Source organism: Tympanuchus pallidicinctus, unplaced genomic scaffold (assembly GCF_026119805.1).
Source record: "Tympanuchus pallidicinctus isolate F22 unplaced genomic scaffold, pur_lepc_1.0 scaffold3, whole genome shotgun sequence".
In the NCBI taxonomy this organism is placed as follows: Eukaryota; Metazoa; Chordata; class Aves; order Galliformes; family Phasianidae; genus Tympanuchus; species Tympanuchus pallidicinctus.
This window is the reverse complement of record NW_026294747.1, coordinates 34,274,606-34,293,071: the sequence shown is the minus strand read 5'-3', so window position 1 is coordinate 34,293,071 and position 18,466 is coordinate 34,274,606. Positions and strand designations below refer to the sequence as shown.

At 41.9% G+C, this 18,466-nt stretch overlaps 1 protein-coding gene across 1 annotated transcript in view; it reads right to left on the bottom strand.

Annotated features, from left to right (window-relative positions):
- The window catches only part of NPAS3 (neuronal PAS domain protein 3), a 596,309-nt gene extending 581,394 nt beyond the window's left edge, over positions 1–14,915 (bottom strand). The window contains exon 1 of the mRNA XM_052693214.1: positions 14,545–14,915. Coding sequence (XP_052549174.1) covers positions 14,545–14,594 — 50 coding nt within the window. The 5' untranslated portion in view covers positions 14,595–14,915. The remainder of the gene's footprint in view (positions 1–14,544) is intronic.
- Between the last annotated feature and the right edge of the window lie 3,551 nt (positions 14,916–18,466).

Here is an 18,466-nt window from a genome sequence, read left to right as displayed (position 1 = left end):
AGATACATATGTACTAACTATAAAAATGTTTCTCAAATGCCAGGAGATCGACTGTGCTCGGGGAATAGCTTATGAATATTTTTTTTAAATGTACACACTTATTTCAGCCTGACCTATGAATGTCTGCAACACACTTCCATTTCTTATTAAATCTGTCTACAATGTTAAGTGTAAGAGGCGTAACAGAATTCTGCAGTTCCCAGGACAGTTTTGGTTAAGATTGAGTATAAAACAATACCGTTGATTAGTAACTTCGTGGGATTTCTCCTTTCCAGAATACGCTCATTACTGTGTGGACTGTGCTATAGCCATAGTCTTAGTATACACGATGATCCCCAGCAATTTAAAAGAATAAGATTCAATCTTTTTGCCCAAGATGCACATTTTCACTTTTTACTGCAGGTGAATTTTTATCACTTGTACTCAAAATGCAATACCTGAATCATGATATTCAGTATCACAGACAATAAACTTAATCACTGATGAAGATTGACCATGTGCAAAGACAAGAAACTCCATTTAAACATTGGGAAAACCTTTTTTGCCTTGAAGTAGCCAAACACTACAAGTTGGTCAAGAAGAATGTAGAATCCTTCTCCTTGAAGATATTCAAAATCTGGCCAGTCGTAATCCTGCAGAACCTGCTCTGGCTGAGTCAGCCTGAGAAGGAGTGGGACCAGATACTCTCAAGAGCTCCAGTCAACTTCAACCATTCTGTGACTCTGGGATTGGACAGAAGCTAGAGCCTAAGAATCTTGAGATATCACAAAGTAACTTTAGACAATGTTTAAGACTGATATACATTCAAATCTGGAAGTAAATCAGCCTTCTTTCTCCTCTTTCAAATATGCTGTAGATTAAATCAAGCTGCTTCTTACACTCCTTCCCAAACATTCTTCCAGGATTTAGAGCTTTACCTAGCTCATTCAGAAATCTAAATAGTGATTGGAATCTCCTGCTAGAACACCAGCAGTTTTCTCTATTGATATCCTAGGAAATATCCAACCAAATTCTGATTTTCCCTCTTGGAACCCTCCAAAATCTCTCCTGATTCAAGACCTGCTTATCTGATCTTCATTTTACAGTCAGGTATGGATGCATTCTGATGAACAGCATTCTACAATCATTTTTCTCTCCTCTTCTTTAAAGAAATCAACATGAGAATAATTATTTCAAGCCACAAGAACTTGCAAGGAGCCGGGTTTACGACCCCTGCTATCTCAGTAAATCTTGAGCCTTTCTAGTAGACACAAGCTTATACAACAGTAGAATCTGAATTCGAACACTTGCTTGTATAGTTAATTTACACACATACTGACCTGTCTCTGTCCAGAGTCAGAGCCAAAGTCCAACACTCTCTGTTGAGGTTCTTTTATATATACGGAGGGATAATATTTAATATCAAGAAGATTCTGAAAGATGTTTGAAGCTGCACAGGATTTTGATTTCATTATTCCCCCAGTTTCATAGGCACATCACCTTTGCCCATCTCCATGAATTTTCTTCCACTTGAAGTTTATTCAGTGACTCACATTCCACCACTACAGATTTATTCATCACACTGCTAGCATGCAAGCTTGCATATTTAGGAAAATAACTGATCGCTTATGTCTCTAAAACTGGCAGAAATTAAGCGATTATGTGAACTGATATTACAAATCTTTGAAAAATTGCTTGATCAGCAGATTTTAGATTCATAGACTGGCATGATTCATAGACTGACATAATTATGTCAGTGTTTATGTTTTCAGTGTGGTTTTTTTGTTTGTTTCTTTCCTACTAATTTCAAATATTTCATTTACCTTTTCAATTGTTGCTAAGCTATGATGAAGAGGTGTGTACCCATGAGACTGTCAAACTACAGGCCAGTCCCAAGAGAAAATGTTATCCCAAAAAGTTGATGAAATGTTTGGAAAGAACTCTAGATGCATTTTGTCTATATGAGTCTAAGCTAGGAAATAAAGAAGGAGAAGAGAGAAGTCAGACAGAATTTCCGCTGAGATAGAAATGCCATGTGAATAATCTGTAAAGAGATCATACTTTAATTGTGCTACCACATGAAATTATGCAAAGATGAACAGTAGAATGAGGGAAAAAATGGGGGTGGCTGAGAGACAACATATTATAGAACTCCCACGAAAGATCCTCTGAAGAATACGCTAAAGTGATCAAAGTGTTCAAAGGCAGCAGAAAGATGACATTAGCCAAAAAGTCACAGAACAGAAAGAACAGGGAAATGGTCAAATGCTTTAAAGCAGATTGGCAGGTTGAGAGGATCAAAGCTTAAGACCAGAAGTGCAATTTTCTACAGTGATTTGGAAGTCAGTATCCTGTAGGAGGAAACACCCTGAGAAGCAACACTGCAATCACCCCACTTAGCTGCACACACCTCTGCTCTGCCTTTTAACATGCTCTTACCACTACTGCACATTACTCAAAGCACTCCACCTTTTTTTTTTTTAATTTATTATTCTTATATTGCATTTTGTAGGACTTTTTTTTTTTTTTTTACAGCAAACAAATTTGCCTCATATCGCCTTCTGAGTGGAAATTAATATTGACTGAAGTGGTACAAATTCTATCTGAAACAGAATATCATACAGATTTGAAACACACAGCTCCTGACTCTAGCAGGATCTGTGCCACAATTAGAAGGATGGCTGCGCTGCCATGCCTCTGCAGCTCCTTTCCCCCAACCATCTCAAGATCTGTTAACCACGATAACCACCTTCTGCTATACTTCCTCTCACCATTAATGAGAATTACTGAAAAATGTAATTAATGCAGTTTATCATCACAGATTCTTTTTCCACCACGAAATCTTCTCAGAGAATGTGTCTGTGAAGTGGGACAGCCTAGATCAATAGTACTATTTGAAACTGTTTTTGGATCCTCTCATTTTTCTCTATTTTGCATGCACATGTTCCCTGAAAACGGTTGTGTAAATGCCCTACAGATTGCAAAACAGGTAAAATGAGTAAAAAGCTCTATTCTCTGATCAGTTTTCCAGTCACTACACATGCATACTCATATACTCATACACACTCCTATATATATCAATAACTTCTGAAAATACAAATGGAAATGATATAGTAATCCTCTAAGCACTCTGCTCTCTTTTTAATTGAAGGAGGAAAGGAAGAAAGGAAGAGAGAGAAAGAGAGAGGGAAAGAAAAGAAAGAGGAAGAAAGAAAGAGAGAAAGAGAGAAAAAGAGAGAAAGAGAGAAAGAGAAAGAGAGAAAAAGAAGGAAACAAAAGAGAGAGAGAGAAAGAGAGAAAAAGAAAGAAAAGCATTCTTAACTATTGTACTTCAGTTATTAATAATCCCTTGGAAAATAGATAAATTAATTATAATTAGCTCCCACTTGGATAATTCTGTGTACAGCATTCATATGAGGGAAATCTAAAAAAGAAACAGGCAAAATCAACACATACATCTTCTTAAATAAAGAACTTGCATAAAACAAAGTCAGGCACTCAGTTCCTCTTTCATTCCATATGATACACAGCTGCGTCAATCCCATCAGGAAACAGGCAACAGGAAATTCTTAACATTCTGAAGAGAAATCTAAAGATGTGTCTCATCACCCTTCCTCCTAAAAGTGCTTTTCAATTGTCTAAAAGACGTTTACACCAGTTCAAAAATTATTAATTACTTTACTGAGCTTTTTAGCAGTTCTGGGCCTCATTAAGTAACTAACAAGGAGTCACAGATATATATTTTGTTAAGTTGCCTTCACTTTTTCATTTTCTCCATTCCAAAATATAAATCAATAAAGAAAGCTTGACATCTATGGACAAAATCAAAGGCAAGTACCTCAGCTATTGGAAAATACTCCCTCATAATGTGCTGCTCCTGTATTATTTGTCTTTCTAACTACAGTTCTTGCATATATAATTCCATTATACTTTTATAAATCACCGTTTTGAAAAATGCTTTTGAAGCATTAATATATTTTCCTGGTTAAAATTCTTTGAGATGTTCTTAACAAGAGTCTTAGATAATGAATTTGGGCAAACTCTGGAACAGTCTTTACAGTATTATCATTCTCATTAATTTTCAGAACTACCCACTGTGTTGAGATGATTGTCATGGGCCTAAGACTTCAATTTGACTAACTATTTTTGCATATATTTCAACATATAAGTAACTAACAGATGTTTAAAATGTTAAGTTCGCATTCTAGAAGTAGTTAGATGTTTACTTTAATATGATAATTTGTTTTTGCACTTGTTTTTATTTTGCTGCTTCTATCTTTAAACACTCCTTTAGTGTCCTGGTTGGCTGTAGACAAAACACTTTTAAATGACTTCAGGAGGATATAAAACATACTTGGTTTAGTAAATACAGCTGTGCTTTTAAAGAAAAAGAAACAACAAGAAGTACTTAATGATACCGCAAAAGAAAAACAAAAAAAAAGAAAAGAAAAAAAACACTTAATGCTAGAAATGTTACTTTTACCTAAGATCGAGACATATTGTAAGCCATTTCAAATCGTTTGCATAATAAAAGCTTTCATAGTCATATTTTGTATTCACTTTAGAAACCAAATACTTTCTGTTCTCTTACATCATTACCAGAAGGCTGCATTAAATGAAATAAATTACTTTAAAACTGTTAATACACAGTATATACAGCATCTTACTTTAGTCCAGATTACTCTTTTCTCTTTGTTTTTTTTTTTTTTTCTTCTTGGTTTATCTTTGTAGACTGCTCCTGTTTCTATTGTTTCATCCTTAACCATTCACATATCAGAGCAATAAGTATTTCATTACTGGTTTATCTGTCCAGAGGCTTGAGAAGCAGTAACAATTAACCCTCCCTTCACAGTGATTGATACAGGCTTTGCTTTCAATTTGTTCCACTACACAGATCATGAAATTCTGAATGCGATCATCCTTATTGACCTACACTTTCAAACACACAGCTACAATGAGATGAAAGTAATTATTAAAAAGAACACAGGACTACTCAATGCTGAAACAAAGTCTTGAAAAATATTTTGGATGACCTTCTGAAAGAACTAGCATTATTTGATGTGAAATAAAAGTTGAATTTGCTTCATAATCTGGAAATACTAAATTTAAATATGATCAAGGTACAGTACCATTATGTCATGTAAGCCAGCTCTAATGCCATGACAGTTCATATCCAACCCAATGAACACTGACTTCAACAAGAGTATTCACAGTAGGATCAGGCCCTATATATTTTAAAAGTTTTTTCTTCAGCTTTATTTTACAACAGTACTGTCTGAAATGTTTTAAAAATGACAAGGCTATAATCACTCTTCTCCCATAGTTTGTTTCAGAAAGACACGGTGTTTCTTTTTTAAGGTCCTAGACTTCTTAAGGCACCTAATGTAAATAATAAATACACAGGAAATTCAGGCTGCTAAGGAAAAATGAAAACCTCAAGTCAGATTTCCATCATCAACTGATATGAACCAAGCCATGTACACCACTGCTGGAAACTTAGTGCAGTGAAAAAAAAGAATTTTTCATAAACCTTTGAAAAACAACCCCATCAAAATATTAATTTATTGTAATTGATACATATTTGAAAAATGTAGCAGGATTGTTGGGTGAACAGTAATGACAGACTTGTTTAAAATATGGGTTGCAGTCAAAGAAAATCAGGACAGAAAACTGTGCAGAAGGATGTTCTTACAGGCCCGAGGCTCTAATCATAAAACAGAGTGATGGAGATGAACCAATACTGCATGGATTAGCAATGAATTATTTTGAACTATAATCATGTGCCAGCACAAAGGGGAGGTAAAAACTAGCCATTACTCACAAGCTGATCTGCAGATAAGAAAAAAAAAAAAAAAAAAGTAAAAAGGGGGAAAAATTTATATGCTAAACTGAGTCAGGAGAATAATGAAAATCTAAAATGTTGTTACACTTCAAGTAACATTCTATTTAATGTCTTTCGTGTACTGTATAATACCAAGTATTTACACAATGCAATCTGTAAGATTCTAGGAATAAAGCAGGGTTAAATCAGACAACTCTTCTTTAAATTAGTACTAGATAATAATATATGTATTGAAAAAATATTATAATAGAGAAGTTAGTTATAATATTACACACAGAGGCATCAATTTCTCCCACTATAAAATTCCAGGAAATACACATGTGGGTGCTTATAGGGAGCCAAGTAAAGATATTTGCAGATGCCTATATGCACACACACACACTTATGTATACATATGCATATATAATGAGTGATTTAATTTCCATTAGTCCGTTTGAAAGCAAAGCACCACCATCTTAAGATTCAATGTTAGTTTCCCACTCGGGGGGAAAAAAAATGTTAGAACTAATTTTGTGAGAAATGAAAAATCAAAACTGCTATCCACAAAGATTCCTGAGATTCTTATGAACAGACTGTTTAAATGAAGAGCACTTTAATCAGTAGAGGAATCCTCACGTTTCTAATGTCTTGCTGTGCATTCTGCAGGTTATAGTAGCAGCTGGTAGAGGTCATATATCTTTTGTGAGCATCCCAAAAAGGCTCACTGCCAGACTGTTAAATTATGAATAAGCAATGAACAAAAGAATGCAGATACGGTGGTGACAAGATAATCCAAGCAAATTTATCTATGACAAATTTCACAGGATTAACAAATTACATTTACACAGAACAATAAAAATGTGAAAAAAAAAAAAGATGAGCCTACTTTTCCCTCACAGCATAAGAGCAAAAAAAATCGCCATTCCAGTGCATGTATTTACATTCAACTTTACCTAAAGTAAGACATTTATAGCACGCTGAGAACAATCAACCAGTATTATTTCCTTTCAAGTAAATATATATACTGTGTCTATCTAATATACAATATATGCCTACACTTTAAAGAATACGTGTTTACAAGTCAGTGGAATATTTTTAAAGTTTTCCTCAAAGTACCAACAAGCAGAATAAATATACAGGATTCTAATCTTGCTTTTCAGGTGGGCTACTCAGCCATCCTCTGTCAGATAGAAGACACTTTTCCCCAGCCATGTTCTTTTTTCCTATTTGTACCAAACAGACACTGTAACACATGGCAATTACCAGAGGAAAAAAAAAAAAAACAGAAAAAAAAAACCCAAGTCGTGAAGGGGATTTGAATACTTTGAAATAACATTGCAAAATCATTTAGCAAAATATTATTTTAAAAATAAAAATCAAGTAGAAGATCATTCAAAAATGTTTCCTAAACGATGGAAGACTATAAATAATGAAGGTTCCTAAAGATGCTCCTTCAGTATGCCAGATCACTTTGGGGTGAAGAACAGATTTGCAGTGTTTGCTGCATCCTGCAGGTTGCTACTCTAATCTTAAGATGTGATACAAAAACAAAAATTGAGTAACAGTCCTGGGAAAGCACAGAATAATAGTTTCCAAACCACAATTGTGTAGAAAAGCATTTTTCTTTCTGTTAACAAAGAAATGAAAGGAATGAGGGCACCTCTTGGTTTCAAAATCTGAGTGTGAGCAGAGTAACTGATAAAAGGAATAGCATATATGTCTGATAGATCCGGAATCTGTTGTATCTTTTCTATCATTCCTCTTATGCAAAGTCTGTATTTTTGCCACTTTGTTTATTTTGTGTTTGTTAACTTAAAGCAGTTGTTTAGTAAAAATAAATCTTCAGTAAAACCAGACCTTCTCAAATCATATGTGTAATGTATGTGCCAAATACATGCTGTTGTTACAGAGCATTGCCTACAAGGAGGAAAACTCACTATTAAAGTGAACATCCAATTAATTAAGATACTTTAGTAAACTACTTGGATCCTTCAAACACTGCTACTTGAGTACCGTTTATCTGGCTCACTTAGCCACTGAAAAAAAAAAATACTGTACTTTTGATTTTCCCCAGGAAATACAAGTTTTGTTGCAAGTCCGAGTAGCAGCTCAGAAAGAATGAATAAATAAAGCAGCCTAATGCATTTGTTTCTCCTTTTATGCTCATCTTCTATTTGTAACCTACCAAGAGAAAACAGTTTGGGTTTTGTATTTTTTACATTGTAAATATTTTTTTAAAACGTCTTGTCCATGTACTGTGAGTAATTTATGCAAAGGTGAAGCAAACATGCCAATCTGACTACACTCAGACAAATAAAACAGATACTTTTTTGCAGTGAAGGTTGAAGGATAAGTGCCTCTAGCAGCTATTCTCTTTTTTAAGATTTTTTTTCCTTTTTAATCCAGCTGCCAGCACTGTACGGATTCAGTCACTCCGTTCGTTCTATATTGACCTCAACCTTGACCTGTGAAGACTGCCCACTTGCATTTCTTTTCCCCACAAGCTAACATATTCAGTGTCCCATAATCTCTAGAAAAAGACAGCTTTCTAACAAGCATTCTTCTCAAATTTGCCATGTTACACTTCTGCTAAATGAATTACAGTCTCAAAAGGATAATTCTGAGCCACCTAACTCATACAAGCCAACATTGCGAATAAGCCAAACATAAATATGAATATGCACACGATAAAATGAACCCCTCTCCCAGTCAAAGAAGAAATCTATCAGTTCTTTGCTTAAATTTGAGCAAAACGATATCCCATTAGGATATAATACAAAATGATTGTTCAAAGACTATTCATTACTCGACAAAATTCAGTTTAAAACAATGTATTGTGTAATGAAGCTTGTTCTAAATTCCTTTGAGAGACAAAAAGCATAGGCAAGTATTTAAAAAGGGGCTTATAGGATTTAGGTGCCCATATTTCACTTAAATGCAGTATATGCTAGATGCCTAAACCCAATAGGCTCCTCAGAAAATTCAAGCCCCAGGGACATTATTGCAGATTACATACATACATATTATTCAGACCATATCCCGTAAGTTCACTATATACATATGTAAACGTATGATGCCTGCAGGTAATGGAACAGTACTTTTCTACTTAAATTATTTAACACAAGGGCTGAACTTCTATTATATATCAAGCTAACAGCTAATTTTAAGTTGCAATCAAGCCATTCTCTGAGAGCACTTTATTTCAGTGGAGGTTTTGCCTGTAAAAGAAATGTAAATCCCTCTAACGAAGGCAGTGCAATCTTTGAATATGCACTCAAAATGGGGGCTTGAATTTTATTTCTAGTGTTAACACTGATATCTTCTGTCACTTCTGCTAGTTCTCAGAAATGTTTTTCATCTATCTAATCAGTAAAACATGCTGAACCATGCTGAAATCCTTTTCAAAGCACACTAAGATATATGAAAAAAATAAAAAATGACAAAGTAGAAATACTAAAGATTAATACTAAAGTCTTCTTCACACACTGAATGACATCAGTGAGAAGTTCCTTGGAACAGACAAATGGCAAGATACGGCTGAAGAGTGAAAGTCCAAAATGCAACACATAAAAATGTTGGAAAAATCGCCTGTAACAAATCTTCAAAACTCTGCTTTCACTAATCCATTTCAAATTCTTGCTTACATATCACTTGTTCTTTAATGTGACTGACTCTTGCCTGCACGTCAGATACATAACTCTCAGTATCGGGCTGCAGCAGGCTGAGATTGGAATCTCTTTGAGGACTGTTCCACCTTTCCTTGAGAATCTCAAGACTTTCATGTTTTATAATAACACACAGACGCAAAATCCAATCCTCCTCCCATTAAAGTACATTAAAGTTTGTCATTGTCATCTGAGTGATAACAAATTCACATCTATTGAATTATACGGTAAAAAGACTTTTATCCTTGCTTGTGATTCTCCATAGTGTACTTTAATTATAGGTATAATTTCATTTGGAACTTTTCTAAAGATTAAGGTACAACTTGAACTCAATATTCTCCAAAGGCAGGGTCCACTTCTGCCAAATTACAAACACAAATACTATCCTGCCATATCTTCTTTGTCCTATGCAGTAGCCTATCACAGCATACAAAATTAATCGTATTTTTACTACTCAGAGCCCTGTTCAAATCAATGGCACAACACTCCTATTCATTTGCCTAGGACTTTGTGTTTTGCAAAACTACTGCTCCAACTAGTCACAGAACAATGCTCTAGTCATATAGGACACGGCAGCAACCATTTTATTCTTACTATGATACAACTTCTTATGCAGCAAAATGCAACATTATTAGAAATTATCCTTATTATGCAAAATCCTATTAAACAAGAAGTTACACACCTCACTCGTACTACTGGACTTTGTATGTTAAAGATAACATGCAGCAGCCTTATACAAATTATACAGGAATCAACTGTCTCTTCTGAAAAAAAATGCAATTACAATAAAAATGACATTTCAAAACATTTCTTATGATGGGAATAAATCTTTGCCAGTCTTTTTCAAAAACAAAACCACTAAACAATAGGCGTAGATCAACAAACAAAAAACAAATGTCTGGGGGGAAAATGCAAAACACTGGCAATGTACCTTAAGTCTAAATTGTAAAACCAGGTTTCTAGGCTGAAACCCCACAGAACAATTTCACTTAGTTTGTTTTAAAGTAACATGACTACTGTTGAAATCTCATCTCACAGGAGGTGCTTTTACACCTGCAAGAGTTAACACAATAATACAAAATGAAACCCACTGATGGACTGAACGTGAGGTTTACTTGCATGCGATGAGATGTCATGAAATGTCTCATAACTTTAAACTTACGAAAAAAATTACTTAATTGATACTAAATAAAAATTTCACTATGGTTCCAAAAAGGCTTTAACTTACTGACCACAATATGAGCAGAATTGATCCTAAAATGTTTATGAAATTGTAAGAGTTAATGCTCATGGTCAGTATCGGTTATTTGGACTTAGAGCATATCTTCTAATAATGAAGGCATCATTACAAAGATAGTCTTACGAAACAAATGTTTATTTAAACTAATTGTACTTTTTAGCATGGATGCTGATGAAACTAATGCCTCAAATGTCAGTTTTCCAACAACTGTTTTACATCTCTCTCACAGTAAAATTCCCATCTGGGCTGGCAACTCGTGTGCCAAGTTTCAAATGAACGTGATTTGAAACTGCCAGCATGTGAGACACTGAAATTCAAGGGAGACACTAATAAAAGGAGATGGATGCTGACAATACATCCTGGTACTCTCTTTAAAATACCTGCGGTTTCAAGTGTTGGATGGATCTGTTTTCATAACCCTCTAATTATTGTAACATGTTTATAACGTATAGTAGTCCTATATTGGTACAGAACAAGTTAACTGGATCTAACTTGTAAGAAAAAAAAAAAAGCAGTTGTGTCGAAAGAATGTACAAACAGTGCTGCAGACAAAACCTTGTTATTCGGAATCCCATTAGTTACTGAAAATATGTAATATAACTTTTGTTGATCAATACTCTCGTGTAAGCTCTAAATAATGTATGATTCAGGTGGAGAAAAAATGCTGCAAATGGTGAGAGAATGTTTCAAATTATGAAGACATGTATGACTGCTAATCCATAAATCAGGAATCGGAAAGATTGTTGTAATGTGGGAGGGCTCTATTTAATAAAGGTCATTATAACTCCTGGCTCTAGAGCTATAAGATCTAATATCCTCTCTGGTAGCTCTATGATATGCCCATGCATTACTGTTCTTGTTGACAGTCTGTTGCCTTGGAAATATTTCATTATTTCAGTTTTTCCATTTGTAGACCCTTGGCCTTGTGATATGAAGGCCACCCTATTTCATATTTTCGATTATCATTTAAGCAATCTTCTGGAGCTATTTATATAAAAGCAAGTGTTAGACAATGCATATCATCATTTATCACTGCTATGTTTAAGCTCACGCTCTAGAAAGAAATGCCAAAATAAAGGGCTTTTTCTCTTCCACTGTAAGCCAATAGCACTCTGATATGATGATATGCTTTACAAATCGATACTGGCATATCATGTGCATGACACTTCTGTCTATTTAATTTTCTTGGTTAAATATCTACACAACTGAAAAACCCCAAACTCCTACCGTAACTGTAGCATTTGCTAACACATGCAGTTTAAAAGAAAATCAAATTATGTGTGTAACTTTTCAAACATCCTTTCAAAACCTTGAACAGGTGGAAAAGTTTCAAAACAATCAGATGCCTGCTTGCAGCAAGGACTACCACCTCTCACAGTTGTTTCGTAATTACTAACCTTGTGCTGGAAGCAGTAATACAATCCACGTAAATATTGTGGAAAATAAGACCAAACAGAATGTGTCCCCACAGCCTCCTCCAGGATCTCTCACCCCCAGAACTCCTTTAGGGAAGCAGTAACTAAGGAAGAGCCTGCAGAACCCCTTCAGCGACTGCTGAGTGCCACGGCTCAAGGAGCCTGACACATAATGCTGGAAGGATGTGTACAGACAGCTTAAATCAACAGTTAATGTAGGGCTTTGGAGCCACATTATTGAATTTTTAAGAAAAAGTACATGTGGGCCTGAACATTGAAGCACTGCTACAGTTTTCCAGAAACTTTTTTAAAGAACAGTAGACCGACGTTATTTCTGATACAAAAAATGTCCTCAGCCTCTACATGCAATATTTACACCCACAATGGAACGCTGTAAGGGGCGATAAGAAGGGGAACCCCAAGGGCACAGTGCAGTCGCTCGGCCGCCGGGCCAACTTTGTGGCTACAGTGCTTGAGGAATCCAGACGACTTTTTTCCCCTGAAATCATTACTCCTCCCACTCCCTACAGGGAAAAACCACTCGGATCCAACCTTTAAAATGACAGCACCAGAGCTGAACAAGAAGATGCTATTAAAGGGCATTAAATTAAATACAGTATATCCTCCTACAACTTCAATCAGAATTTCAGACCAAGTGTTATTTAGTTCAGCTCTCAAGTGGAGCAGAATAACAAATCGCGCACTTTGATTTACCTTCTCCGAATGCCAAATGGAGACAGGTGATAAAGAAAGCACTCATGCACAGGCTATGAAGTTTCCCCTAGAAATTAATTCTATCTTCCAGATTCCTATCTCAGAGAAATTCCCAAAATGGCACACAAATATGCTTCTGCCGGAGAGATTACTGAAGCTATCCTGGCGAATGCACTTCACACTAATACAGTACGGTGCTCAGAAAGGAGGCAGAGGAATTGTTTATGGGGGGGGGACAGGACTTATTGATACAAATTGTTTCCCAACAAAGAACTCTAAAGCAGCAAAGCTGCTACTGGAAGCGGTGTTAACTCAGCAGAGACCAGATGCCTCTACAGCTGTCAGAAAGGGGATTTTTAAAAAATACTATAGTCGGAGATGAAAATCTGTAATTTACTGACTTCTGAGAACACACTTTGTTCCCACTGCAGGCATCTCCCAATCAGCTGCATGTCAGTACAGCCTTGTCCCGGTGTGCAACAGTTAATGACCACACGCCCTGTGCTCAGTGTTTCTGGGCTCAGTTTCTCATTCGGGGCAGTCTGCTTCCCTTGGAAAACAACAGAGACAGAATCCAGACTGAATCCACGGGGTTTAGAAGTTGTACGAAGAATGCTGATGCTACTCAAAAACAGAAGTCTGAACTGAAGATTAAAGTGAACTGGCCCCCTACACTTTATTTTTGTTTAAGTATTTTTTCAGTGCTGTGAAGTAGAAAGAAAGCAACACGCAGCCCAGCTACTTCTAAAAGCTGTCTAAATGTTAATTTTCATTTTTACAGCAAACAAGCTCCTTATCCTTCACCCTTAAGTTCAATTCTGAAGGGAAGGAAAGAGGTGGAAGAAGCCACCCCCCCCCCCCCATCCTCCACTTCTGGACGCAGCTCTCCTCGCAGTGCAGCACCGCAGCTTGGAGCACTTTTTTAAGGAGCACAAAGTAACATCACATGAACTTGCACTCTTGTTTCTTCCTGGTCACTTCTAGAAAGATTCACTTCGCTACAACAGATCCGCTATGGGAGATCTTTGTCAGCAGGGCAGCGCGTTCACAGCGAGCGCTCTCCCCAACAAAAGTCCCAGAGGCGACCGGATGGAGCCCCGCGCCCGTCTTCCCATCGCCCGCCTCCCGCCCGCTCGCGCCTCGGCACCGCTCCGCCTGCCCCGGGGAGCGCCGGAACCCTCTGGGCTGCAGCGGGGCTGGGTCGGGCCGCGGGGGCCGTCGGCGGCGCGGCCCCCCCGCTCCGGCCTAGCTGCACTTGAACGGCACAGGCGGGGCCGGCCCCTCCACTCCGGCAAGCCGGGCCTGGCGCGGCGCCCCGCTCCCCCCCTCCCCCCCCGCTGCTCTCGGGGCCGCCGAGCGGTGGGGGCCGCCCGAGGGGGGGCTCCGCGCACACACACACACGCAGACACGCACACCCGCTCGCCAACGCGCCCTGCTGAGCGGCGGCCGCTGTGAGCCGCGGCGATAGGGCTACGGAGCGGGGCTGCCGCCGGCCGCCCTGTGTCGGTGCGGCGGTGCGTGCGCGGCGGTGGCGACGCGGGGTGCGGCGGCGCACTCGGAGGAACTCGCGGCGCCCGGCGGGGCGAGCGGCGGTGCCGGCGGCGTCCCCCCCCCCCGCCATGGCAGCCAGCCCCGGCCCCGGCGGCGGCGCGGCCCGGTGCTGCTGCGGCTGCGGCTGCTGCTGCAGGTTCAATAAAGAGAAAGTGTTACCGTTCTCGCCTGGAAGGATCCTGCTGAAAGCTTGGCTTGGTGGGCGCCATCTTCCTGGCTTTTTTTTTTTTTTTTCTTTCTCTCCCTTACTTTTCCCCCTCCTGATGTTGGTGTGTGTTGTGTGTCTAGCAGCGGCAGCGGTGGCCCTGCTTAGCCAGACGGGCTAAGGAAAAGTACTGAGGCCAAAGCATAGCGGGCTCCCGCTCCTCCGCGCGGTCCTTCTGCAGGTTGCTCGCTCGCTCGCTCGCTAGCGCTGCTGCTGCTGCCGCTGCCGCCGTCCATAAGCCGAGGAGTGGAGGGAACCGGGGCCCCGGCGGCCCCAGAGACATGCCCAGCGCGGGCGGCGGCAGCCGGCGACGGCGGGAAGAGCGAGCCGCGGCGCAGCCCCGGCGGGCAGCCCGGCCGCTGGCATCGCCCGGCAGGTGCGGCACGGCCACGCACACACGCGCGCACACACACACAACGCAGCCGCTCACACGCTCACACTCGCGGCCTCGCGCCCTTGGGCCGGGCTACGAGGGCTGCCGGGCCGCTGGGCTAGCGGGGCGGGGGCGGAAAGGAGGGCAGGCGGGGATCTCCGCGCTTGACCGCTGTGAAAGTATTTCTGGGCATTTTCCAGCTGCTTCCCCGACTCCGCTCCCGCTCTGCGTGCAGGGGACGCAGCCTCCGCTGCCGGCGCAACACCGCCACTCAGTTGCAGTTTCGCACACTTTCCTCCTCCGGAGTCGCGGCTCCGGCGGAGAGAGGTGCTGAGGGCGGGGAGACGAGAGATCTCCGTGGGCGCGGAAACCCCAGGGGCTCACTCCGCGGCCCCCGGAGGACCGGGAGCTGACGGGGGTCGGGCACCGAGCAGGCCCCCAGACCCCCCTCCCTCCGGGGCCGAGCAATGGGACGCAGCGCTAAGGGTAGCAGGGAGGTGCCCCTTTTTGCTGGGAGGATGCATTGCTGTGCGCAGTTTCACTGCGGACTGTGGAAGTAAGCAGGAAATTAAGGAGCAAGAAAACGGAACCGCTGTCCCAATTGTCTCATCCAGTACACCTGGATAGGAGAAAGCTACAAGCTCTCCATCCCCGCGGTAACTTTGTGGCTACTTCTTGCCGCTGCCGTGCAGTGCAGCGCCCCGGGCCTGACCCCCTGCGGGTTCCCGGGTAAGGCTCAGCCAGGCACCCTCACGGGACACCTCCCCGCGGCAGCTCCGGGGGGCGGCGGGGAACGGGCCGGCAGAGCAGCGACTCTCAGGGAAAGGCGCGCAGGTACGCACCGCCGGCGGGAGCGGGGCCGCGAGCCCGGGGACGGTGCAGGAGGGGCGCGGAGAGAGGGGGCTGCGGGTGCCACGTGCCGGCTCCTCCGCGCACGGCTTCCGCCTCGGCTCGAACAAGGAGGAAAAAAAATAATAAAAAAAAGTTAACAGGTGTCACCTCAGTTTGTGCAATCGCGGAAGGAGGTGTCGGTGCCCACTGTGATTTAAGCTTTTCCAGAAAGCTCGGAGAAAAAATCGTTCAATGTAGAGGACGCCGTCGTGTCGGTAATAGTTACAATTTGGAAGAAGCGCAGAATGTTCCCGAGAAACCCAGCGTGCTGTGGGGTCCGAGCGGCCGCTGCTGCGGGGCCGCACCTGGCCCGGGGCCGTCACTGTTTTGGCAGAGCTTTGCCCTTGGAGCTACCCCTGGTCGGAACCTGACGCAACTCAACTCCCAAACGCCGAGCACTACAAATTCGCACGCTGCTCATCTGTATATTTCTGTTTAACTTAAAGTCTCCAGAGGTCCCTTTTATTTGTCTTAAAGCCAATGTGACATTTCTGACCCCTGACTTCCCCACTTCACAGCCTCAACTATTGTGATCTCTGCCCGTACTTCCTCGTTAAAATGCCCATCAGTTTCCATTGTAATTTAAAGATTTTGTAAGTGACAAAAATCATAGCGAAACCGTGAAAACAAACCAACTTTAATCCGCTCCCTCCCTCTCTCCCGGCCAAGACACTGTGTATGGGGACGGTTGGTGGCAAAGAAGGACTCAGACTTAGTTCAAATGATTCTAAGGAGGTGGTGGGGCAGCACAGGGGCTGTTGCAGAATATTAGTGCTCGTGCCTTTCCCTTTAATAAAACCCACAGAAGTTAGCACCGAGCATTTTCTGTCATGGGCATCAGAGGGAAAACACAGTGTGTGTTTCCCAAAGTGAGAGAGGGGAGCCCAAAGTTGCTGAAGACCAAAGCAGGCACTGCTCTGTCAGGCTTCTAAAACATTTGTTTGAAATACAACATTAAAAGTTTCTATGGTTTTAGCTTCTACATTATAGAGAGATTTAGCTGAAGTATTTGTTATTACACTGCATTTTTTCTCAGGATTTATGTAGTATTGAAAAGCCAGATCGTTGGGACATTATTGCATTTAGAAGAACGTGTCTCGCTCCGATCTCAGCCTACATTGAGGTGTTGTCAATACTTTTGTGAGCACTCTGCTTCGCTCCTGAGCTGATGGAGGACCCTCCCGGAGCTCCACTCCGGGTCTCGCCCTGCACAGCACTGCGGGACCCCGACCTCAGCCCGCAGTGAACTCAGGCAGTGCCGGCGCGGAGCGGGGCTGACTGGGACGATGGGAACCCCTCTGAACTTCGCTGAGAGTTCCTGCCAACTTTGTGCGCTCCACTTCCTAACGGCGCCTACCCTGAGAATTCCCTGCATTTGCATCAGAATGCGTTTAGGTTGGAAAAAAAATATATATATAATAATAGCAGTGCTGAGGGTTTCGTGCTGCATTTCCCTGTAGTAACAGATGACACAGTAAAGCTGTTAACCTACAGTGTGGAATTGCAAGTGTGCAACCCCAAGTGAATATTGGTCTCTTTCTTGCTTGAAAGCAAATTCTCAATCGGCATCCCGGGATCAATTGTCCCCCTGGCTGCCACACACTGGGATCTGCACAAGGCATTGACATTGAGAAATTCCTCTTTAGAAAGGATGAGTGGACGGGATCCCAAACTTTGCAGCGGCCACGCTAGCGACCGTGCTCCTCGCACTTTTTTCTTTTCTTTCGTGTTTTTTTTTTTCTTTTTTTTTTTTTCTTTTTTTTTTTTTTCCCCCAGCTATTGTTGCTTTCCAGTTCATCCGAGAAAAAACTAGGAGATTGCGTTTACTTCTCAGTGCATTTTAAAAGATGCTGTATTAAAAATAAAAAGGAAGCGGGAAGGAAAAACTCTTCCCTCCCACCAAGCTACCCCCCAACAATCAAACGGCAATATTTTTTTTATATATGAAAAGAAAAAAAGAGAAAACAAAGAAACACAAAAGCACAAAGAAAAAGCAAGTGGGGGAGCCCCGGAAAGAGCCGCGCGCCCGCTCCCGCCCGCTGCTCACCGTTGTTGGTACGAGGTGATGCCCTGCACGTTCTGCGGGTTCCCGTTGGCCGCCGCTCCGGCTCGCCCCATGCCCGGCGCCGCCGGCACCCCCCCGGCCGCCCCGCCGGCCGCCGCCGTCACCTGCACGCTGAAATCCGGGAAGATCCTGATCATCCCCGCGGCTCAGCACCCGGCGGCTCTCGGCGAAGAGGCGCAGCGGCAGCGGCTCTCCCTCCGGCGGCTGCAGCGGCGGAGCCGGGCACGCTGCAATCCCATTAGTGAGTGGCGGCCGCTGGGAGTGAGGCAGGGCGCTTTGATGTGAGCTGCCGGGCGAAATGGAAAGGGGCTGGGGGGGCGCGGGGTGAGGGGGGACGATGCCGAGCTGCGAAGGGGTTGGGGGGAGGGGAGCAGAGCTAAAAAATAAAATAAAATAAAATAAAAAATCCTAAATTAAAAAAAGAAAGAAAAAGCTACGGCTAACAGCACGGCGGCTGTGGATACAGAGAAAATCCAGACTGAGGGACGGGAGGAGAGGGGGGCGCAGTTACTTTGGCGGTGCGGTGGAAATGATGAGCAGCGAATGT